Consider the following 25,588-nt stretch of genomic DNA (forward strand, 5'->3'; position numbering starts at 1 on the left):
AACCCCTTTAACTATAATTTTCTAAAAAGAACTTATTGGTTACTATCGGCAGTTTTTGTAGGAGGCCCCTTGTGTGCAATAAATCCATGTAAAAAGCAGGTCCTGAATCAGCAAACAGAAGAACGTGTTCACATTGACCGAACCCATTTATCAAATCTGCCTGATAGAAAAACTTGCCTTGTTGTCCATACGAGCCAATCACAATGCAGCGTTTATTTCATAATCTTCTCTTAAAAATTAAAGCAAAAATGGGAAGTTTTTCTACCAACCATTTTTGATAAAGGTGGAGGTTTGAAGGTTCCTTGTTGATTCCTCCTAATTTATTCCTCACGCTCCGGTAATGTTAATAAGTCAATGATGGAATTGTACATCAACACATCTGCCTCCTATGAAGTTAACTTCTGGACTAGCATGTGCCTGAAGACCAGGGAGGGCACTATACGAAGACTTCTACCCTTTGACTTCCTTTCTTCTTGAACACGGGGCCTTTACCATTTTGTCCAGGTCCAGCTGATTCAATTAATTTCAGAACCACTGGGTCTTTCTTGAACTTCACTGAGAACCTAGAGTAGGAGAATATGATAAGTGTATAGTTCTAAAGAAAGAAAAATATATCAACTACAGTTTAAAGGGGTACTCCGGTTCTTAGACATCTTATCCCCTATCCAAAGGATAGGGGATAAGATGCCTGATCGCTAGGGTCCTGCCGCTGGGGACCCCCGTGATCTTGCACGCTGCACCCCGTTAAAATCAGTCCCCGGAACATGTCTCCGCCCCTGTGTGACGTCACGCTCCGCCCCCTCAATGCAAGCCTATGGGAGGGGGCGGAGCCGTGATGTCACATTGCTCCGGCCCCGTGATCGACAGTAATCAGACCTGGAGCGAAAACCCTACGGGGACTGATTTTAAGGGGTGTGGCGTGCAAGATCACGGGGTCCCCAGCGGCAGGACCCCCGCGATCAGGCATCTTATCCCCTATCCTTTGGAGATGTCTAAGCGCCGGAGTACCCCTTTAAAGGATATGTCCGGTGCTCACTTTTCTTATTGTATCCGTTCCCGGCTGCAAAAAAAAAAAAAAGCTTTCTCTTGCCTTCCTAACCTCCCCCGGTGCTCCGGTACAGGCGTTCGGTCCCCATGCTGTATTCTTCTTACTTCCCGTTAGCCCAGCACGTCACACAGAGCTTCAGCCTATCACTGGCCGAGGTGGGACATCGCTGCGGCCAGTGATAGGCTGAAGCTCTGTGTGACGTGCCGGGCTAACAGGAAGTAAGAAGAATACAGCCCGGGGAACGAACACCGGTACTGAAGCACCGGGGGAGCCTAGGCAGGTAAGAGAAAATTTGTTTTCTTTTATTTTTCAACCGGAACGGATAAAATAAGAAAAGTGAGCACCGGACATCTCCTTTAACTCTATCATCAAATACAGACAATGTTAGTTGGTAAGACAACAACGTCTTAAAGGAATAAACAAGTTTTGTAAATTACTTCTATTTAAAAAAAAAAATCTTAATCCTTACAGTACTTAGCTGCTGTATGCTCCACAGGAAGTTGTGTAGTTCTTTTCTGCCTGACCACAGTGCTCTCTGCTGACACCTCAGTTGGTATCAGGAACTGCAGAGTAGGAGCAAATTCCCAACAAACCTAACCAAGCAAACCTCTCCTCTGGTTAGTTCCTGACACAGACAAATGTCTCAGCAGAGAGCAATGTAGCCAAGCAGAAAAGAACTATACAACTTCCTGTGGAGCATACAGCAGCTGATAAGTACTGGAAGGATTAATATTTTTATATAGAAGTAATTTACAAATCTGTTAAAATTTCTGGCAAAAAATAAATGTTTTCCACCAGAGTACCCCAACACAATCATGATAGATTGTAAAAAAAACTCAAAGACACATACTCATCTGTAATCTGAACATTTAATTTCTTTAGTGTAGTTTCTTGTACGTTTTGATAAAGTTTTGTCAGGATCTCAATGACAGAGTCACTTGCGAGAAGAATATCTCCACCTGCTCCTCCCTTTGCTCCTGGAGTTGAATTCTACAACATAAAAAATGATGTTACTTCATCGTTTACTACATTCAGCAGTATCTTATCACCATGCCTGCCTGTCAGTCTATATACAGCAGTATCTCATCATCATGCCTGTCAGTCTATATACAGCAGTATCTAATAGTCATGCCTGTCAGTCTATATACAGCAGTATCTAATAGTCATGCCTGTCAGTCTATATATAGCTGTATCTCATCATCATGCCTGTCAGTCTATATACAGCAGTATCTCATCATCATGCCTGTCAGTCTATATACAGCAGTATCTAATAGTCATGCCTTTCAGTCTATATATAGCTGTATCTCATCATCATGCCTGTCAGTCTATATACAGCAGTATCTCACCATCATGTCTGTCAGTCTATATATAGCAGTATGACATCATCATGTCTGTCAGTCTATATACAGCAGTATCTCACCATCATGCCTGACAGTCTATACATAGCAGTATCTCATCATTATGCCTGACAGTCTACATATAGCAGTATCTAATAGTCATGCCTGTCAGTCTATATACAGCAGTATCTAATCGTCATGCCTGACAGTCTACATATAGCAGTATCTAATCGTCATGCCTTTCAGTCTACATATAGCAGTATATGCCTGTCAGTCTATATACAGCAGTATCTCATCATCATGCCTGTCAGTCTATATATAGCAGTATCTAATCGTCATGCCTGTCAGTCTATATACAGCAGTATCTCACCATCATGCCTGACAGTCTATATATAGCAGTATATCATCATCATGCAAGACAGTCTACATATAGCAGTATCTAATCGTCATGCCTGTCAGTCTATGTACAGCAGTATCTCATCATCATGTCTGTCAGTCTATATATAGCAGTATCTAATCGTCATGCCTGTCAGTCTATATACAGCAGTATCTCATCATCATGCCTGTCAGTCTATATATAGCAGTATCTAATCGTCATGCCTGTCAGTCTATATATGGCAGTATTTAATCATCATGCCTGTCAGTCTACATATAGCAGTATCTAATAGTCATGCCTGTCAGTCTATATACAGCAGTATCTCATCATCATGCCTGTCAGTCTATATACAGCAGTATCTCACCATCATGTCTGTCAGTCTATATATAGCAGTATGACATCATCATGTCTGTCAGTCTATATACAGCAGTATCTCACCATCATGCCTGACAGTCTATACATAGCAGTATCTCATCATTATGCCTGACAGTCTACATATAGCAGTATCTAATAGTCATGCCTGTCAGTCTATATACAGCAGTATCTAATCGTCATGCCTGACAGTCTACATATAGCAGTATCTAATCGTCATGCCTTTCAGTCTACATATAGCAGTATATGCCTGTCAGTCTATATACAGCAGTATCTCATCATCATGCCTGTCAGTCTATATATAGCAGTATCTAATCGTCATGCCTGTCAGTCTATATACAGCAGTATCTCACCATCATGCCTGACAGTCTATATATAGCAGTATATCATCATCATGCAAGACAGTCTACATATAGCAGTATCTAATCGTCATGCCTGTCAGTCTATGTACAGCAGTATCTCATCATCATGTCTGTCAGTCTATATATAGCAGTATCTAATCGTCATGCCTGTCAGTCTATATACAGCAGTATCTCATCATCATGCCTGTCAGTCTATATATAGCAGTATCTAATCGTCATGCCTGTCAGTCTATATATGGCAGTATTTAATCATCATGCCTGTCAGTCTACATATAGCAGTATCTAATAGTCATGCCTGTCAGTCTATATACAGCAGTATCTCATCATCATGCCTGTCAGTCTATATATAGCAGTATCTAATCGTCATGCCTGTCAGTCTATATATGGCAGTATCTAATCGTCATGCCTGTCAGTCTATATACAGCAGTATCTCATCATCATGCCTGTCAGTCTATATACAAAAGTATCTCATCATCATGCCTGTCAGTCTATATATAGCAGTATCTAATCGTCATGCCTGTCAGTCTATATATGGCAGTATCTAATCGTCATGCCTGTCAGTCTATATACAGCAGTATCTCATCATCATGCCTGTCAGTCTATATATAGCAGTATCTAATCGTCATGCCTGTCAGTCTATATACAGCAGTATCTCATCATCATGCCTGTCAGTCTATATATAGCAGTATCTAATCGTCATGCCTGTCAGTCTATATATGGCAGTATGTAATCGTCATGCCTGTCAGTCTACATATAGCAGTATCTAATAGTCATGCCTGTCAGTCTATATACAGCAGTATCTCATCATCATGCCTGTCAGTCTATATATAGCAGTATCTAATCGTCATGCCTGTCAGTCTATATATGGCAGTATCTAATCGTCATGCCTGTCAGTCTATATATAGCAGTATCTCATCATCATGCCTGTCAGTCTATATATAGCAGTATCTAATCGTCATGCCTGTCAGTCTATATACAGAAGTATCTCATCATCATGCCTGTCAGTCTATATATAGCAGTATCTAATCGTCATGCCTGTCAGTCTATATATGGCAGTATCTAATCGTCATGCCTGTCAGTCTATATACAGCAGTATCTCATCATCATGCCTGTCAGTCTATATACAGCAGTATCTAATCGTCATGCCTGTCAGTCTACATATAGCAGTATCTAATCGTCATGCCTGTCAGTCTATATATGGCAGTATCTAATCGTCATGCCTGTCAGTCTATATACAGCAGTATCTCATCATCATGCCTGTCAGTCTATATATAGCAGTATCTGATCGTCATGCCTGTCAGTCTATATACAGCAGTATCTCATCATCATGCCTGTCAGTCTATATATAGCAGTATCTAATCGTCATGCCTGTCAGTCTATATATGGCAGTATTTAATCATCATGCCTGTCAGTCTATATATAGCAGTATCTAATTGTCATGGCTGTCAGTCTATATATAGCAGTATCTAATCGTCATGCCTGTCAGTCTATAAACAGCAGTATCTCATCATCATGCCTGTCAGTCTACATATAGCAGTATCTCATCATCATGCCTGTCAGTCTATATATAGCAGTATCTAATTGTCATGGCTGTCAGTCTATATATAGCAGTATCTCATCATCATGCCTGTCAGTCTACATAAAGCAATATCTAATTGTCATTGCTGTCAGTCTATATATAGCAGTATCTAATCGTCAGTCTATATACAGTGTTATCTCACCATCATGCCTTTCATTCTATATATATAGCAGTATCTCATCATCATGCCTGACAGTCTGCATATAGCAGTATCTAATCATCATGCCTGTCATTCTATATGTAGCAGTATCTCATCATCATGCCTGTCAGTCTATATATAGCAGTATCTAATCGTCATGCCTGTCAGTCTATATACAGTGTTATCTCACCATTATTCTTATCAGTATTCTAAACAAAAAAAAAAGTAAATCTGTACTAGTGAAGTCTCCTGACAAAGTTGGTTAAATAGAAGGATTAGAAGCGGTTCTGAGACTGAAGAGCCATTAGCAAGCAGTACCTGGGTCAGCTGTAAGAGGAACAGGCCATCGCTGAACTTGCTTACAGAGGCGCTGGCAATCTCATCCACATTGACAAATGTCTTCACTTGACCTTTTGAATCAGCAAGAGCCACCTGTTTTTTTGTCAGCAAAATTATCATGGCTGTTCCCTGGAAGAAAACATATTTAGATATATAAGACACTTTTCAATGATTTGGTGAAAATACAGCTACAGACACCCACAGTTCTTTAAGGATTTACTTTTATAATAATACTATTTAAAAGGGTTGACCAATTTTCATGCACCCTACTAGGGACCTAATAGAGGAGGGTTCTGCGTTCAAAGCTCTCATTCTTCCACAAGGTGAGAAGCCCCTGACCGAGGGAAATTGATAGTTATTTTGTGTTTCTTCCATTTGTGAATAATGGTACTGTTGTTGGCCTGTTCCAGCCTTGCGTAGGTCTACAATCTTGTCCCTGGCATCCTTGGACAGCTCTTGGTCTTGGCCATGATGAAGAGTTTGGAATCTGACTGATTACTTCTGTGGACAGGTGGCTTTTATATAGGCAACAAGCTGAGATTAGGAGCACTCCCTTTAAGAGAGTGTTCCTAATCTAAGATCTTTGCCTATATAAAAGACACCTGGGAGCCAGAAATCTTGCTAATTGATAAGGGATGAAATAAGGGATAAAATACTTATTTCACTGAGTAAAATTCAAATCAGTAAATTTTTTTTGTTATTCTGTCTCTCACTGTTCAATAAACCAAACATTAAAGGGGTACTCCCCTGCTCAGCGTTTGGAGCAAACGGTTCCGAATGCTGGAGTCGGCGCCGGGAGCTCGTGAGGTCATATCTCCGCCATCATGCCCCCTCCCATAGACTTGCATTGAGGGGGCGGGGTGTGACATTATGAGGGGGCGGGGCTATGACCTCACGAGCTCCCGGCACCGGCTCCAGCATTCGGAACAGTTTGTTCCAAACACTGAGCAGCGGAGTGCCCCTTTAAAATGATAGACTGATCATCTCAAAATTAGATCTGACCCTATATTGTGCAGCAATGCGCCGCTCCAAGCAGCTACCCAGGCACTTGTGAGTCACCGCCCACATGCACAGTGCACTCAGACATTGGGGCCCGTGTCGCTGTTTGTAGCTGCGCTTTGTCGCTGCGAGCAGGACACGGAGGAAACAGCTGGAGGCACAATATAGGGTCAGGTCATTGGCGGATCTGCAGCGTAAAATGCATTGCAGATCGGTTTTAGGGGTGACCCTGCCCTTACAGTGTTGAACATTTCTCCTAGGACCTGTGCAAAAAAAGTGTATACCATATGCACTGCCCTATACAGTGTACAGTAAAAAAATATATAGATGTCAAAAGGACAGTCTTTTGCCATCTATTGGGACTATGGAGTATCTTCCAGGGTATATGCTGAATATACACAATGGGGGAGATTTATCAAAACCTGCGCAGAGGAAAATTTGCCCAGTTGCCCATAGCAACGAATCAGATTGCGTCTTTAATTTTGCAGATGCCTTGTTAGAAATCAAAGAAGCGATCTGATTGGTTGCTATGGGCAACTGGGCAAATTTTCCTCTGCACAGGTTTTGATAAATCTCCCCCAATGAATGTGACGTGAGCACAGCACAGCCCGGTGAGTGGATATGCTCTTGAGAAGAATGACATACCTTGCCGTCAGTTTTGCTTATTCTTTGTACATTGGCTGCTACCTCTATCCTTCCTTGAACAGTAGACATCAGTTTTTGAAGTTTGGGGTTTTTCTGTATACCTACAGAGTCACCTGGGAATGGTCTTGGAACACTAAAATGAAGAAGAAAAAAACATTTGACTTACCAGTATGTTATATTTCTCTGTAGCCAAGAAGAAATTTTAGAAAATAACTAAAACAGATTTTTATAAGGTTATGTTCACACGACGGAATTTCCGCAATGCCACACAAATTCCTTTGCTAAACGGAATTGCAGAATTCTGTCGGAATATTAGTGGAATTTGCACCGATTTTTGGCAGAATTCCTGTGTTCTCAGAATTCTGCCAAAATTCAAGCCTCATTGACTTCAATGGCGTTCTGCAGCAAAAAATTCCCACAGAATTCCACCGCTGATCAAAAATTCTGACGCCTGGACATGGCTATCCCTATTTGGGATACAGAATAAAATGACCAGTTTTCTTATTATTGTATTATGTTATATTTAGATTATTTTATTATTTTAGTAATACTTACCTGGCTGGATAAGACTTCTTTTTGCCTTTAAAGAGGTCGCTGGCTGTGAGTTTATCTTGGAGGATCACCCTGCGCTGAGGGGTTAGAGTCTGTCTGTATCTTTTGCACTATCGGAAAAGATAAGAAAATATGTTGAGATAGGTATAAAATAATGTAGGCTCAGCTTTTATACTAAATGTACCGTAAAATAATTTCATACACATAGTAAACTTGGAGTCAGGGGTGGACTGAGAGCTATCTGACCCCAGGGAACTAACCACAATAGTTATGATACTCTTACATAGTTATATTGTATGGATAAAAAAAGACTCATGTCCATCAAGTTCAACCAAGGGGTATGGTAAATGAAGGGAAGGGGATTCTATATTCCTGCATAAGCATTAATGTTATTTTGTTCTAGGAATGTATCTAACCCTGATTTAAAGCCCTCAGTTGTTCCTGCTGTGACCAGTTCCTGAGGTAGACTGTTCCATAAATTCATAGCACTGCTCAGAGAGACCCTTCCAGCTAATATGAATAGGTAACATGTACAAGTACTTTACTTTACAAGCCTTTACACATGGAGGTAATTCTACATATTCATTAATGTGTAAATATAGTTGTGTTAAAATGGTAGAAAAACAGAGGGAAGCTGATGTCACAACCTATCCCACTGTTCTCAGTGAGATGGTTCATAATATGTGGTGGTTCAGTTTCCGACACCAGACTGGTACATAAAATGGACAAGAGAACTTCTGCAGTGTTTTCCTTTAGTAGCACAAAATGATTTAATAAATAATAAATTATGGCATTAGATTGGGGTGAGGTTTTACAGAAATAATTATCCTGATCGTTCTGATCTATGGGAACCTCGTCTTGGAATCTGGTCTAGAAATTCAGATTTTATAGTTTGTATTTTATAGATCGTATAGATGTTACACTGATGCATATCACATTACACCACATAATCATATTTGTTGCATAGGATTTTCACATCAAGCAGAAGCCTAAGCGAACATATTTTTGTATTTCACCTTCCAAAGTTGGAATAATCTCATCAATTCTTCATTTGTACTGGTAAGAAACTTATATTTGGGAGGTGCCCACGTTTTGTTTGTTGGAGACATTGGTGGAAGATTGTTCTTAAGTTCCAAGAAATACTTTTGAATCTAAAACAAAAAAATAGGAAAACATTATCAAAAACTCAAACACACAAATACTGTATATGTGTGTATATATATATATATATATATATATATACACAGAAATATATCACTGAAAGCCTATGTGGCTTTTTTCAAATGTATATACCGCTTACGAACCTTTCCAAATAATATATAATAGTTACATTAACCACTAGAGTGTTTCAAAAACAACATACAAGACTAGGACAATCCTCATATTTCCCCAGGCAGCATTGATGACAACAAGCTGTCAAGGCTTTATCCTAACTGGGAACCAATTTCTTTAAATCAAACTAGGGACTAAAGCCAGGTACTACTCATGACCACAGTGGGTCTCAGAACTGGATCTCCACTTGAATCAGGTGGTCATGAAGTGACAAGTGGGCTTTTACACTTTGATCAAAATGTATAATGACTACTTGATATTAGTTGCTGAAATTTTGCTGAGAAGCAATACATCAATATATAACATGCAGATGTGTGGTCGTGTTTTTCTTTATACATTTGTGGTTTCTAAAAACATATCTCCACATATGGCCATATTTCACTATGTCTGGCGTTGCAGACTAACCAATTTAGAAATCCTAAGGGTCTAAGCAGGGGATTCAGTCCTGTTTCCTAGTCCTGTACAACCCCTATATGGAGTGGTTACGAAACATCTAAGTTTTTTCCAAGATAAAGTAACATTTTTATACTTTTATTGTAGCAGCCACATGCAACCATACAACAGAAAAAACTTACAATCCTCCTGTAGATGAAGTTGGCCACTTTCTTTGCTGCACCTGTTCGGAAATATTTCCCGTATTCCCTTCTCACCTGTAGAAACAAATGTATTCATCAGTTGCAGCATCTTCTATATTTTTAATATACAAAAATGATGAAAATATTCAAACATTGAGATCAATGATACAGCTTCCGCTTGCTCTGCTTTTAACATTTGATGGTGGAAAGTCACATAAAGAAAAATCTCAGTATTTTTCTGTTCACATTTGCTATGTTTAGTTAGGATGGATTTGGCATTATGCCCTGACAGGTTCATAGCTTTGTAGGCACAGGCTCTTAAATAATTATCTCTTATAATTATCATTTTATAATTACATATAAGCAATAGTTTAGTCAAGGAAATATTAATACTTATGTATGCATATGCAATCGGAAAATATCAGAGAGGATAGATAGCTAAAAAGTAATTATATATATATATATATATATATATATATATATATATAAAGATGGATAGATAGATGATAGATAGATCACTACTTGACTTCAAATTCTGACTGACTAGGCCCCCGTTAAGTATCAGTTATCATAGACACAAGAGATTGGATGATGATCACCACTATATTGAAACTCTGAGGACAGGAAACATGTCTTAACATGCTTCAAATGTTATAAACTTGAACAAGTTAGCCAGCGTCTGTTATGCTAGGCCGCCCTGAACAAACCTACCCCCTGAACACCCTCTGTCCCTGTCTTTTGGGGTTCCCCCTGTTAAATAAGGTAGCCCCAACCACATTGCAGGTCACTATATTACTAAGGTGCATGGTGAAGCAAAGTCAAAGTAATAAAACACATTATTAGGGAAATCAGGGAACAGGTCAGGACACAAAATTAGCCAACAACATCAAAGCAATAAGACAGACAGAAAAAGCACAAAAAAACTTATAGAGTAAAACAAGCCAAGTCAGTAACAGAGAGAATGTTACTGTACAAATACAGTAAGCAATAGAGGAGTCATAGAACAAGCCAAGAAAATATATAAGTATACACAATACAGCAAAAACCAGAGCCAGGGACAAGGGAGAATCCTTTATCTCAGGCAATTGCCTGGAAACAGAGTCCAGCTCAAACAGACCTGCTCAGGAGAGTGTGGTCTCTAAGACCAGACACAATTGGCTAGTCATTCACTCCTCCTGATTGGCCCGGGCATCATCACAGCAATAGGTGAGGTCGCAGCTGAACAGAAGGGGCTGTCAGAGGAATAGACAGATACACCTGAAACAGTGCCCTCATAATTAGGAAGCAGAGGAGACAGCGTTACCTTGTATCCCCTCCAATAAGCACAAATAATGGATGATGCTTCTGATTGGCGGTGAAAATTTTTCATTCGCCTCAGCAACACACGTGCCTAAAAGCAAATTAACACTAATCAAAAGTGCACAGCACAGAGGATTAAAGGGGTAGTTACATCTCAAACACTTATGACATATCAACAGGATGCCATAAATGCCTTATATTTGCTGGTCCTACATCGAAGATCTGCTCCTACTTCAAGAAAGAGGGATCCTCAGCCTTGTCCAGTCTGGTAGGGAGTTACATAATTGCGTAGAACAGTCTTCTTGACTGCATTCAGCATCCTGACCACCTCCAACTATTGCACTCAACTAGATGTGGCCAGGTGGTGGGTTGCAGTAGTTTGCTCTTGAGATGGGTGTGGGTCCCAGAACTAGAACCAGCATCTTTTAGACATTTATGGCATATTTGACGGTTTGAGATGGGAAGAATACCCCTTTAAATACAGCACTGATGTACTACAAGCAAACATGCAGGGTGTCCATCATAATCTGTTATTAAAAGGTTGATTTTATTGTTTCACTTGGCATAAATATATGATTGTCAAATTATCAGTCATTTACCTTCCAGCCTCGGATGTACGCTTGTAAAAGTAAGGCAGAGAACCTTATTTTCTGATATTTTTTCTTTTGCTGGAAAACAAAAAAACACATGAAATACTTTAAAAACATTAAAATTGTTGTGAAAATCCAAATTTATGAAGTAAACCAAACTGTATTTGAAGCGTTTGTAAGAACAACTATGTAAAAATGCTTACTCCTATAGAAAGGACATGTTTATTTCCTTTTTTGCGACAGCTTAGTGTATACTAAAGACTATACTAAATACTAAAAGTGAATACTGTGCCGTAAACTGCGGAGCAGACATTTCATTCTCTGACTACTGTTTCGTACATGTAGATATCAGTCTACATGTACTAAAGTGGTATAAGAAGGATCTATATGCTATAAAATAAATGCCCTAGTGTGGTGCACAACATTTATGGGTCCCTGCCATCAGGTGGCGGGAAACAGGTGAAGGTTTCACCCAAAATATACTTCTTCAGAACTAAATCAGATGAACAAGTATAGGGACAAGAAAAGTGATAAGTTACTAACAAAGCAGCTAGGACATTGGCAAATGGGCATAAGCTTTAGGGGGTCCTATCTCTTCTGCTCCTCGGCGCTCAATTTGCCAATTTGTTTTAGGCTAAATAATAATGAATTTATTATATATGTTTTTACATGATCCTGAAACTTACTGTTTGGCCACGGTAAAATGCAGAAATGATGATCTGACTCTTCCGCATAAGCAAAAAGTGAGACCTAATCTTCCATCCACGATATGTTTTCTGTATAAGGGTGGCCAGCTCATTTAGTTTCTTCCGGCGCTTCTCCTCCAAGTCGAAAAGCTAAAAACAAAAATGATATTTGTTAGTAAAATACTACATAGAAATGTTAGCCTAAGAACAGATGACATACCATTTAGGTTAAATTGCTCTAATCTCACACAATTGGATGTCACATACTATGCCTAGTGAGTTAAACAGCATCCACACATATCATCAGAAGACACTTGCACTACATTGGGCTACGACCCAGACACCCAGCTACAGTTGTTCCAATGACCTCATGCCACTGCCCTCAAAGGCTATCATGGTGCAGAGCAAGATGGCAATGAAGGCTGGAATGAGGAGTTTGTCTGGGAGGCAATGATAGAGATTGGTTTGGAGACCAGGGAGAGATTTATCAGAACCTGTGTAGAGTTGACTTAAGTTGACTAAGTGCCCATAGCAACCAATCACATTTCTTCTTTGATTTTTGAAAATCTGTTTTAAAAATGAAAGAAGATATTTGATTGGTTACTATGGGCAACTGGTCAACCTTTCCTCTACATAAGTTTTGATAAATCTCCCCCCATGTAAGCAACAACATGAAGAAGCCTTCACGAGGGAACTTGATCCTGATCCTAATCCCGGGATTATGGTACGGGGTGGCATAAGGTACGGTAGCTGTACCCTTCAAGTCTTTGTTCTAGTTACACTGACAGTTCATTGTTACATTTATTTGGTTGTGGAACCAATCCTATGGGCATTTTTCCAAAGTCTCCCAGGAGCCATTTTTCAACACGACAATGCCAGGCTACATGCTGCTTGTACTAGTGAGTGGCTTAAGTGCATTCAATGTGCCAGAATGTTTTTTAGCCAATCATTAATAATCTCATTGATAGCCCGCCAAAGCATGTAGGTATTTCTGCCCATTGCACTAATACTGAATATGCTCCATTGTATACAACACGATGTGCCAGCTGATAAGACATGCCAGTTCAGAGTGTCACTTTTACAGTACACGCCCAACATCAAAAATAGAATTCTAGACCCATTTCCGTCAGTCAGTTGAAGAAAAATATTACAGAATTCACCATTACGTTTTGTTTTTCATAATTTTTTTATTTATTACATATTTATACCTGGATTTACATTTTACTGGAAAAGAAATACATACTGTGCTTGGCGTTCTGATAAACAGTTTTGTTCTTCCATATGCAAGTTCCTCAGATGTAATATTGACTTCTGGGTCTTTTAACATTGACTCTACTCCAGTCCTGTCACAGAACAATATAAAAGTAAATGTTAGAAAATCCCAGCAGAAATACAAAATGAAACCAAGATAGATTGATAGTCCGGCACTGCCGCTGCACAATCCGGCACCCGAACAAGCGCGGGAGGTCTCAACTGACTGATATCTTGTGGTGCTCTGACAACCAGCGTCAATTAACTTCAAAGACGTTCATGAAACATATAGATAGCCGGCACTCACCATTATTTCGCCAGGTTCTTCTTTTATTCTTAATAGATACTGACATACATGACACAGGGGGTACCACAAGGCTACAGCAGCTGTTTCGCACCTCTCAGTGCTTCATCTGGCCAGAGGCCAGATGAAGCACTAAGAGGTGCGAAACGGCTGCTGTAGCCTTGTGGTACCCACCCCCTGTATGCGTCAACCCCTATCATGTATGTGAGTATATATGTATATATTAAGAATAAAAGAAGAACCTGATGAAATAATGTTGAGTGCCAGTTATCTATATGTTTCATGAAATACAAGATGCATGTACATGTCCAATACAGTACTGTAGATCACACTGATTCCATATAATCTTACCGTGCGTCTCCTGTCCACCTGGGCCATGTCAGTTTACTCAGCACCTTATACCGTTCCAGGAAAGACTTGTACTCTTGTCTGTAAGCGTATCCAGCTCGCCGCACTCGGACGTTCTCTAGCAGCCCTAGATAGCGGACCTGTGTCTTCACAAGGGTGTCATCAAACAAGGAGGATTTCTTTGTACCATTAGGCTTCAAACACCTGTTTTTGTCATACACAACACATATGATGATTATAAATACAGAACGAAGAAATAAAAGGACCAAACCAGCTAATAGAAAAGGGAAGAGGGAATGACCACCACTAGATAGTATATAAAGAGATAATATATAAAGATTATGGGGGAGATTTATCCAAAGTTGTCCAGAGGAAAAGTTGCTGAGTTGCCCATAGCAACCAATCAGATCGCTTCTTTCATTTTTTTAAAAGGCCTCTGAAAAATGAAAGTAGCGATCCTCATGTCTCCCAATAATACTGGAGCATCTCTTCTTAGAATTCAGCATTGTTCATCTGTAGCTCCTCCTGGAAATGTATTAACTGAGTGTTACCATTGCCCTTTTCAATAGGGTTTGGTCATTCACAGTCTGATAGTGTCCATAAACACACCCTATTGAGAAGGGGAATGTAACACCTACTTGTCAATTTATGCACATATTTCTGACAGAAATAAAAAAGCATTTCGAGGTTTGTTAGTTTTTTGCCCATGTCATGCACACTCACTATTACTAGTCGTACAGCACCATTTGTTTCATTCCAGCGCAGCTGCACCTATACCTTTTATTACAGTAACCTGGTCGTGTGATCACCAGTCTGGCTCTCTAAACCTTCTTGTGCTTAAAGGGGGTTGTCCCATTAAGATAAATAAATGTATTAGAGATACATGAAAAAAAGAAGCGTATACAGATCCACTATGAAAAATTAACAACATTTTATTAACGCATAAATCCAAAATCCAAATACAGACATTTAAAACCAAATAAAATACATATAAATGTATATAGTGCAGATACAACTGCGGAACTGCAGCCACAGAGGCACAGAAAATGAAGGGTGGTCTGGTGGGACTCAAATGCTACCGTAAGTGTGACTAAGATGATGCAAAAAGAACCTACAAGGGATACCCAAAAGAAAATAACAATAATAATAATGTAGGGAAGTACACGAAAATAAAGTCCCCCCACAGACACAGTGGTCAACTGAACTGTAAGGTAGGTATAAATGAGACAAAAATAAGGAAGTCACAGCAAGGAGTACCGAGTACCTCCTTAAACCCGGAAGTGTTTTCAGCCTTGGCAGATCACATGACCTTCATTTAGGGCCCTGATTGGCCGTTTATGCATATAAAACATAGCCACCTACCCACCCCGGAAGAAGCCTCATTGGTGAAAGTTGGGTGAGGGTGGTCTGGTGCACAAATGTCACTCTGTCTTTTGGTAACTATACCTGTATACTGTTTATCTGTGCTTGGTACTCCTTGCTGTGACTTCCTTATTTTTGTCTCATTTATACCTACCTTACAGTTCAGTTGACCACTGTGTCTGTGGGGGGACTTTATTTTCGTGTACTTCCCTACATTATTATTATTGTTATTTTCTTCTGGGTATCCCTTGTAGGTTCTTTTTATATCACACTTACGGTAGCATTTGAGTCCCACCAGACCACCCTTAATTTTCTGTGCCTCTGTGGCTGCAGTTCCGCAGTTGTATCTGCACTAGATACATGTATATGTATTTAATTTGGTTTTAAATGTCTGTATTTGGATTTTGGATTTCTGTGTTAATAACATTTTGTAATTTTTTCATAATGGATCTGTATGCGCTTCTTTTTTCATGTATCTATTATGTTTTCGTGTAGGATCTACGCACCGTTCTTACGGACATAGTGTTTATTTAAATAAATGTATTATGTAAAATGAAAAACATTTATAAAATTGTCCTGTTTGAGAGATATGTGATTACGTACTCTCCGTGTGACTGCTTTGTTTTCATAACTATTGCCCTTGGTCACGACCCACTGAGGAGCCAATAAGGTGGTCACGCTCAGTTCCACTGCAGTCTACTGAAGGTTATGGCATTTGGTCTCTACTGCACATGTAAACAAGGGGGATTGTGGGAAATTGTGTGCTCTGTTGCCTGCCAACAGCAGGGTCGGTGCTCAGAGAGGAAACCAGGAAATAATAAGATCTATGGGGCAGAAGAATTCTACAGGAATTTATGATATTTTACATGAAACTGCATATTTGTCCTCCGCTACGTACACATATGTGGTATGCATCTATTTTACAAACTTTATTTTGTGGAACGACCCCTTTAATGTTTCAGAGCAGGATGTCAGTGCTGAGTCAGCTGATTTCCTGTTAACTACAGGATGACATCATCACCTACTAGATCCCTTATCCTAGTTCCCAGACCTCTGCCCACCCCTCCCAGCTCCATCTTCTATCTCTATGGGACCATGGTATATAGAAGCTATATACCGTAATTCCTCTGATGCTGTGTTCGCACATTGCATTTTTTGCTCCATTTCAGAGAACTCCGCTCCCCACCCTTGGAGACGAGTAGAAGTTATGGCCTGCATAGTCAATCAGCAGACTGAGACAGGCAAGTAGCCGGACCCAGTACAGGAAATTGTAGGGGGGGCCCCAGCAGTCAGACCCCCGTGATCAGACACTTAATCCCTATACTGAACATAGGGTATATATTTAGTTTCCTAGACTACCTTTTTAATATAGAATTTGGCCAGAGAGATGCACTAAACACTATGAGCTACTTTCTTGCAAATTGTATCAAAAACACATTTTAATATGTGTAAAGTATTCTCTTGCTCCAATAACATGTCATATTTAAATTTACCAGGTGAATTGACATGATATTAAAAATATTTTTTTTTAATTAATCTTTAATGTTATTTATGTTAAATATGTTAAGGTTTAAATATGTTATGCTATGTTTAAAAAAATAAAAATAATTTTTATTGTATCTGTTCATCTTTCTTACGGGTTTTCTACAACCTTTGCCTTCATAGTGGCAAAAATACTTAAAGGAGTATTGTAGTGAAACACAACCCCCTGTGATATCCTGCACAGCACCCTGGAAGTCTGCAGAAAGGAGGTGTGCGGACCCTATCTCTATGGGATGCATGGAGGGGGTGTGACAGACGCAGCTTCGTGCAGGAGTCGGCATGCCCCCATCCTGCAGACTGCAGGCACCGTGCAGGAGATTGCGGGGGGGCCCAGCGGTCAGACCCCCCCGTGATCTGTAACTTATCCGCTATTCAAAGGATAAGTTGTATTTCACTGGAGTACTCCTTTACGTATAAAGCCTATAGCCAATAAGCTTATGGTAATGTTCTTGGCTGTACCTTTATATCCTCACATTATGAAATTATATTAAATAGACTGAAGGTAACACAGCTTCCCAGTTGATCATAGGTAATATGTCACCTGATATAATTGGGATTCTTAGCATACAGATTCTTCATAAGGGTTGACACCGAGCCTTTAAACTGGTAGCCAACAGTGGGTGGACGTTTTAGAGATGTATTCTTCGGATCTCCCTCTGGGAAAAGAGATTTCAGCAATTCATGCTTTGCCTTCCACATGGCCTGGGAGAGGTCTCGATAGAGCAGATCGTTGTTCTTGTCCAAAAATCCATTTGTACTGTACATGACCTGAGGAACGAACAAATATGTCAAGAAGAAAACCTAGCATTTTGTTAACTAATTTATCCCAGCCACCTCTAAGGAACATCTTGAAACAAAGGAGCAAATTCATCATGTGTTGCAGACTGTAGAAGAAAGTTTCAAATTTTGTTGCTAAAAAAACTTTTTAGACACTAGAGTTTTAGACACTAGTACGCCTCGTCCGGAAAAGCGGTGTGATTTTGGTATAAAAGGGACATGGTTTAAGATTGGTAAGTTTTTTGTCCCCATTTGTAATATGCAACTAAAACGTTGCATACAATAAATAGTGGAGTTGAGCAAAAACTTTGCTACTGCAAATTTTTAACATTACCCCACTCCATTCTATAGGTGGTGTACAAACCACACAACAAAAAAGTGCATTAAAAACATAAAAAATAAGGCAACAATTTGTCACATTTGGCATAAAGAGCTATCTTTAAAAAACATGGGCAACCATGCTATGCAAGTCTTGATAATTTTTATTTACCATCGAGTACAAAATTAAGAACAGATTTAAATGAAAATTTTGTCTGTCATGCGCCAAAGTTATCATTTTGTTGCACATCCTGTGGTAACTTTTGCTTTTATAACAGTTTTCTAAGTGTGGTTGAAGGTTGCATGGGTTTGTGATTTTTGGAGGCCAGTTGCGTTAGTCGCACATAGTTAATAGATTATCACTGCTAAATTTTTAACCAAACACAACTATATAGTCAACAACTTTAGAACACTTTGTGTAGAAAAAGATTGTGCCAAAAAAAAATACAAAAAAATACAAAAAAAAAAAAAAGATAAATTCTCCTCAATATGTTCTGGCTGGTGGGGCCAGGTAGAGAATGATTGTGAAACCTGGAACTAGACAACTCATAAAATAGTAACCTTTCTGGAAAGAATGTATTTGGAAATCATTCCAAATACACAAGCAATCTGAACATAACACAATGTAGAGGGAAGTCGAACAAGCCTTGTAAGTCAGCTCTGCTCCCGGCTCACAGCGATCTCTACCCTACTTCCCTTGCAAACCCTATAATGAAGCAGGACAGGGATCGTGTAAGCCACTTCTGCATACTTTTCTCTACTCCTTCTTATGATCATTGAGGGTCCCACCACTGAGACCCCGACTGATTAAATGTGACAAAAGTTTTTTTAATTGACAGGTACACTTTAAAGGGGTATTCCGGCTTTATACATCTTATCCCCAATCCATAGGATAGATAAGATGTATGATCGCAGGGGTCCCGCCACTGGGGACCCCTGCGATCTTGGTGAAGCCCCCCCGCATTCTGTGTCGGGCGCTCCGTCCGAGACGGGGAGGTGACATCACGGCCATGCCCCTAGTGACGTCACGCCATGCCCCCTCCATTCATGTCTATGGGAGGGGGGTGTGAGGGTCGTCACACCCCCCTCCCATAGACATGTATGGAGGGACGTGGTGTAACATCACTAGGGGGCGTGGCCGTGACAAACATATACTATGTGATGTCCCAGTACAGGACATGGTCCTGTACTACCCTTAGGCCCTGTCAGGTTGAGTCCCTCAGTGACCTGGGGGCTCCCCTGCATGGTCTCCCCCTGTTGTTCCATAATGTTGTATATATCACTTTAATGCCTAGACAGTATCCTTATGTATAGGTAGTACAAAAGACCTGTGTAAGTCTGTCATATGTTATGTTATGCAATCACATGATTTGTTGTCACAGAGAGCACCAGCTTAACCTATGACCCGCAGCTTGACCAATGGGCTTTAGTCCAGCCCCCCCACTATATAAAGGGGCGGCCATTACAATTCACACTCTTCTGAGATTCCATCTGCTACTGAGCACAGCAACCACCAGAGATCTCAGTGCAAGTGATCAGCATCTGGAAGACCCCAAAAGCTACAATCATTCCAGTAAGTCTCAAGTCTATGTCTGCTGTCAGTGAAACTGGTCAAGTCCTGCATAAAGTCAAGTCAAGTTCAATCTTGAGTCAAGTGAATTACAAGTATATTGGTCCAGCAAGCTGCGAGGTCCTCTGGTTCCTGGCCACTTCTCTGGGAAATCTGGCCTTATCTGTGAAGATAATTCCATCTGTCTTATACCCAGTAAAGCCTCCGTTTGACCATAACTGGTTGTGGACTCTCATTTCACGACTAGCAACTGGGATAGCGGATAAACCGGGCGTGTGGTGTTCCAGAACCCTAAAACCACACTGACGGCACGAACACTAGGGGCTAACAACATCTTGCCCTTGGGGTTAATACATCTGATCCTACCACTCACACCGCTACACCCATAGTCCCGCCATACACCCGTGGGTCACCACAACTACAATAAATCCATGAGGCTTTTCAGGATAAAACTATGTAACAAATTCCTTACCTGACCAGCGTAGTGCTCTACTCGGAAAGAATTGCTGGGTAAAGTCGTATCTGTAATTCGTTTTTCATTCTGGGTAGCCTTACTTGTGAAGTGCTTATGGTTTTTGAACCTTTGTCCAAGCTTGGTAAGGAAGGTGGCATCAGAGACATTTCCTGGGCACAGGCACTCCTCATCCAGCACTGCTAGTATTCCATTTGTATTCTGAAAAAAGGTTCAATTGAAATGTTATATTATTTAAATACATAGATTAAGCAACTGCAAACCACCAATATAGATAAGTCTGTGGGTGTATATAACTCAATACTAAATATTACTAGTACTATATATATATATTAATAATATATATTAATAAGGGGGAGGGGATTCATAAACGCTGTTCTATCAAGGTCAGACGTGACTTTTTCACTAGCCTCTTGGTTTTGTCACAAGTCTCTAGGTTGCTCAAAAAATTGCGACTTTTGTCATCAATATCCTCCCTACAAATGCCCAACAGAATAAAAGCAAATAAATTCCCCTCCCATGATTGTAATATGCAGTTCCGTAAATGGCGAAGAACCAGCATCTAAGAATAGCACAACTCCGATATATTTCTTTTCTGATGTTATGATACTTATGCTTGTTATATTACTTACATCCTCTATCAGATTGCAAATAATTTCGTTGTCAAAAAAGGTAATCCGGGTCCATTCAATTCCCTTAAATAAAAATAAGATGAGACACGTAGCTCAGTGCATGATATGTTATAATATGCATAAAAATCATGTTAACTTAACCCCTTTATCCAGGAATAGAAAAACAAACTTCTTCCGAAAACAGTGCCTCACCTGTTCTCAGACTGTGTGTGGTATAACGACTTGGCTCCGTTTACGTCAATAGAACTGAGCTGCCATACCACACACAACCTGAGGACAGGGGTGGTGCTGTTTATTGAAGAAATCCACTCTGTTTTACTAATCCTGAATAACACCTTTAAGAAACTTTACAGGGATGCTTTAACCAATGAAATGATATAACTTTAGCATTCAATACTATGACCTTTTATGTTATATTTATCAGCATAAAAGTGAATTCACACGCAGTATATTTGTTGCAGAAATTTCTATCACCCTTCCACTGATGTCAGTAAAGGGGGAAGCTGATTGGAACTGATTTTGAGTTGCTGAAATTTCTGCAACAAATCTAACAAGTGTGAATATACCTCAACATTTCCCTCTGTCTACAGGCAGGTTTCCACTCCTACATTTGGGACCAGAAGCACCTTAAAGGGGTTATCCAGGAAAAACCTATATCAACTGGCTCCAGAAAGTTAAACAGATTTGTAAATTACTTCTATTAAAAAATCTTAATCCTTTCAGTACTTATGAGCTGCTGAAGTTGAGTTGTTCTTTTCTGTCTAAGTGCTCTCTGATGACACTTGTCTCGGAAACTGTCCAGAGTAGAAGCAAATCCCCATAGCAAACCTCTTCTACTCTGTGCAGTTCCCGAGACAGAGAGAGGTTTCAGCAGAGAGCATTGTTGTCAGACAGAAAAGAACAACTCAACTTCAGCAGCTGATGAGTACTGGAAGGGTTAAGATTTTTTAATAGAAGTAATTTACAAATCTGTTTAACTTTCCGGAACCAGTTGATATACAAATTTTTTTTCCCTAGAATACCCCTTTAAGGCCGGATTCAAACTGCAGAATCTCCAGCCACGCCGACCAGCACAACTGAATCAGTCGGCGCTAGGACCGCGCAGACACTGCAATTTCCATAGACGGTAATGCCCGCAGAGTGGAATTATTTGAGGGTGTGCACTGTGCATCAGAATCCCATTGCCAGCAATGGGATTCTGCTGCACCAAAATTTCTGAGGGGAATTTCAAAACTGAATTCTGCTCGGAAATTTAGTAGTGTGAGCACGGCCTAATAGTGGTGCAATGGTGTTAAAATAGAGGAAAAGGATTAGACAGACGTGTTACCTCTCTAGCGTACTCCTCCTGCTCTTCTTTCAGAGTCATTTGTATGAAGATCTGCTGCAGTTTTTCATTACAGTAATTTATAATAAATTGCTCAAAGCTGTTGTCCTGTAAATAAAAAAAACAAAGTAGTTATAACTATAGCAAATCAATGGTCTACGATATGCGGTGTATTGGCAGATGGTACATAGAAATGAATCCCACATATCAGTGTTTCCCAACCAGTGTGTCTACAGCTGTTGCAATACTACAACTTCCAGCATGCCCGGACAGCCTTTGGTTGTCCGGGCATGCTGGGAGTTGTAGTTTTGCAACAGCTGGAAGCACCCTGGGTGGGAAACACTGCCATACACTAATGCTTTCTGGAACTTTCTGGTATAAGGGTGGGACTAGTATAATAACCTCCCTATATAAATCCAGTCTAAGTGCCCAATCATACTCTCATGTCCCAGTACGAGATATAGTCCCGTACAGTACTTAAGCCCTGTCAGGTTGAGTCCCTCTGTGCCCTAGGGGCTCTCCTGCAGCGTGTACCCCATAGTGTTATATGTATTATGTATAAAGGACCTTTGAGGACCATTGCGTTAATCACATGATACTGTTGTCACATGTTCAAGTCACATGGTTTGTTACCCAGAGAGCACCAGCTAACCAGGTAACATGCAGCTTGACCTATAGGCTCCTTGCTCAGCCCCCCCCCCCCTCTTTATAAGAGGGGGAGGTACTACAATCTCTCTCTTGTGTTTCACTTTCTGCTGAGGTCAAGTCCAGTCCAGACGTCTCAGAGCCAGTGTCCAGCACACCTAAAGGCCTCAAGCCTAATGTACAGCCACATGTCAGTAAGTCAAGTCATCTTTATCTGCTGTCATTATCTTCAGTCAAGTCAAGTCAGCGTGGCTGTGCTAAAGTCTGTCAAAGTCACTGTAAGTCCAAGCAAGCTGCGAGGTCCCCTGTGTTTCTGGTCATTTCTCAAGGATCCTGGCCTAGCTGTAAAGACTGTACCATCTGACTACCTCAGTAAAGCTACCGTTAACCCTGACCTGGCCTTGGACTCTTATTTGCCCTGTCTAACTAAAACTAGCGGAGCTACCTTCGGGTGGTTACATAGGCAAACCACGCCCTGGCATCACTAACATTTAGGGGTTAATACCATCTGCACCTGGGCTACAACACCTGCCCCATAAACCTCACATCGAACCCCGTGCCCACCACAATACAACATATTTTCCCAGTAGAATTCCTCTCTGGAATTTCACTGTGTAAAATCCTGTTCAGCAGACTTTTATTGTTCTCAGTGGGATTCTTCTATACCGTCCACACTATGGAATATCCACGATGGACGTTCTGCCGTGTAAATTCTGGATCACAGACTCCACCGAAAGAATGAACATGATCATTCTTTAGGCAGAATCTGTCCGGAAATGCATTGCCACCTATGGAGATGACACATTCCAGAGCGGTCCTAGTGCCCGCTGCCCACGGAGCTTCTGCTCGGGTGGAGATTCCATAATGTGGATGGGCCCTTAGGGTACATGCACACATACATAATCCGATGCGAGTAATCTTCAACGGAAATTCTGCGTTCAGATTTTTCGCTGCGAAAACCTGCGTGCAGATCATGTTGCTACCCGTTAATTTTAATGGGTCTGCAGCAAATATGCAAAAGGAATTTCTGATGCGGAAAATAACCCGCAGAGGATTATGTATGTGTAAATGTACCATATAAGAGTTGCTGGTGATGTTACATGAGTTAGTTGCCAAAGATTATTAGAATCAAGTGTAAGCCAGGACTGACTTTTCCAAGACATCATGTATATGGACTTTGCCCTGACCTGGGGGACATTCTTCATTTCTACTACACTTCGAGTCTAAGGTGAATGCATGTTTGAGGGCCCCTTAGCTTTCTGTGCCTTAGTGGACCACCAGTCGGTTAGTCCACTGTAGTATTTCTTTAAATGGGTACTTTGGTGGAAAAAAAAAAACCTTTTAAAATCAACTGGTGCCATTAAGTTAAACAGATTTGTAAATGAATTCTATTTCAAAATCTTAATCCTTCCAGTACTTATTAGCTACTGTATACTACAGAGGAATTTTCATTTGTTTTCTGGAGTTTTTTTTCAGTCTGACCACAGTGTTCTCTGCTGACACCTCTGTCCGTATCAGGAACTGTGCAGAGCAAGTTAGCTTTGCTATGGGGATTTGCTTGTACTCTGGACAGCTCCTGACATGGACAGAGGTGTCAGCAGAGAACACTGTGGTCAGACTGAAAAGAATTCCAGAAAGAAATACAACTTCCTGTGGAGCATACAGCAGCTGATAAATACTGGAAGGATTACGATTTTTAAATAGAAGTAAGTTACAAATCTGTTTAACTTTCTGGCACCAGTTGATTTGAAAAAAAAAAAAATGTTTTCCACTGGAGTACCTCTGAGGAAATCTTAAATCTCAGGAACTGCTCATTTGGTTTGGATGTACAGTACCTGATACTGCAGCTCAGTCCACTGATGTGAACAGGGTTTAGTTATACCTTCCTTGTGGGAAGCCTAATGTCAGTGGGTCATATGTCAATAATCTATTACTTATTTGCTGACAACAACCAACTCTGTCTTTAGTCTTAATTTTACTTCCTTGCTGTCTGCAGTCCCTGATTGACAACTTCCCTAAACATATAAAAAGTAATGAGTACATAAAGTTACCAATGTGGATTCATGTGGGAAACCTCAATGTGTTTATGGCACAGTTTTTTATAGGCTGTAACCTTCTGTACAGTGAAAGCACTTAGAAGTTTTTGCCTTATTTGTTTCAATTGGCCTAATAAAATGTTCTAAAACCCCTCTAATGCTATGTTCACATAGCAGAATTAATTCCCCTCAAATTCAGTGCAGAAAAGCAGACTGCAGATTTTTTTTTAGCAGTTTTTTGGAATTTAAACTGAACTCCGGTGGAATTTCTGTGTGCTCAAAACACAGAATGCTGCCGAAATTCAAAGTCCAATTGATTTCAATGAGATTCCTGCCTTGAAATTCGGCAAAATTAAAAACAGGTATATAACAGGAATATCACTGTGTGAATTGAACATAATGTGCAGTAAACTTCCGCAGGATTTTTGCTGAAATGATTTCACAGTATTCCGCACAGAAATTCCTCTGTGTGAACATAGCCTAATACTGAATTTGTCTAAACAATGTTGGTTATTTTTTTGCAAACTTCTTCATAAAAACACTGGGATTTCACAAAAAGGGCTAGTACACACTACGGAATTAGACAGAATCATTGCTTATTTTTGCGGCGATATGCCAAGAAAATGAGCATGAACTTTAAACTGACATCAGGCTATGTTCACAACGTTGCAGCTAATAAGTGGTACTGCAACTAATTACTGCACTTTGTTGCAGTGAATGGTAAAAATGGTCCATTCAATTGTTATGTACATAATTAGGAAGCCCTAGAATGTAAAG

At 40.2% G+C, this 25,588-nt stretch overlaps 1 protein-coding gene across 4 annotated transcripts in view; it reads right to left on the bottom strand.

Moving 5' to 3' along the window:
- The window catches only part of MYO1A (myosin IA), a 106,660-nt gene continuing 81,072 nt past the window's right edge, over positions 1–25,588 (bottom strand). For 3 of the 4 annotated variants that reach the window (XM_056562509.1, XM_056562508.1, XM_056562511.1), the window contains 16 exons: positions 22,134–22,238; positions 20,807–20,869; positions 20,175–20,375; positions 17,579–17,805; positions 14,137–14,337; positions 13,474–13,573; positions 12,231–12,380; positions 11,554–11,622; positions 10,959–11,045; positions 9,656–9,730; positions 8,765–8,899; positions 7,752–7,858; positions 7,197–7,329; positions 5,532–5,681; positions 1,899–2,038; positions 1–563 (listed from right to left, as the gene is read on the bottom strand). In XM_056562509.1, coding sequence (XP_056418484.1) covers positions 437–563; positions 1,899–2,038; positions 5,532–5,681; positions 7,197–7,329; positions 7,752–7,858; positions 8,765–8,899; positions 9,656–9,730; positions 10,959–11,045; positions 11,554–11,622; positions 12,231–12,380; positions 13,474–13,573; positions 14,137–14,337; positions 17,579–17,805; positions 20,175–20,375; positions 20,807–20,869; positions 22,134–22,238 — 2,070 coding nt within the window. In that variant the 3' untranslated portion in view covers positions 1–436. The remainder of the gene's footprint in view (positions 564–1,898; positions 2,039–5,531; positions 5,682–7,196; positions 7,330–7,751; positions 7,859–8,764; positions 8,900–9,655; positions 9,731–10,958; positions 11,046–11,553; positions 11,623–12,230; positions 12,381–13,473; positions 13,574–14,136; positions 14,338–17,578; positions 17,806–20,174; positions 20,376–20,806; positions 20,870–22,133; positions 22,239–25,588) is intronic. The other variant, XM_056562510.1, reaches the window with a different exon arrangement.

This window comes from Hyla sarda, chromosome 2, assembly GCF_029499605.1.
Source record: "Hyla sarda isolate aHylSar1 chromosome 2, aHylSar1.hap1, whole genome shotgun sequence".
Classification (NCBI taxonomy): domain Eukaryota; kingdom Metazoa; phylum Chordata; class Amphibia; order Anura; family Hylidae; genus Hyla; species Hyla sarda.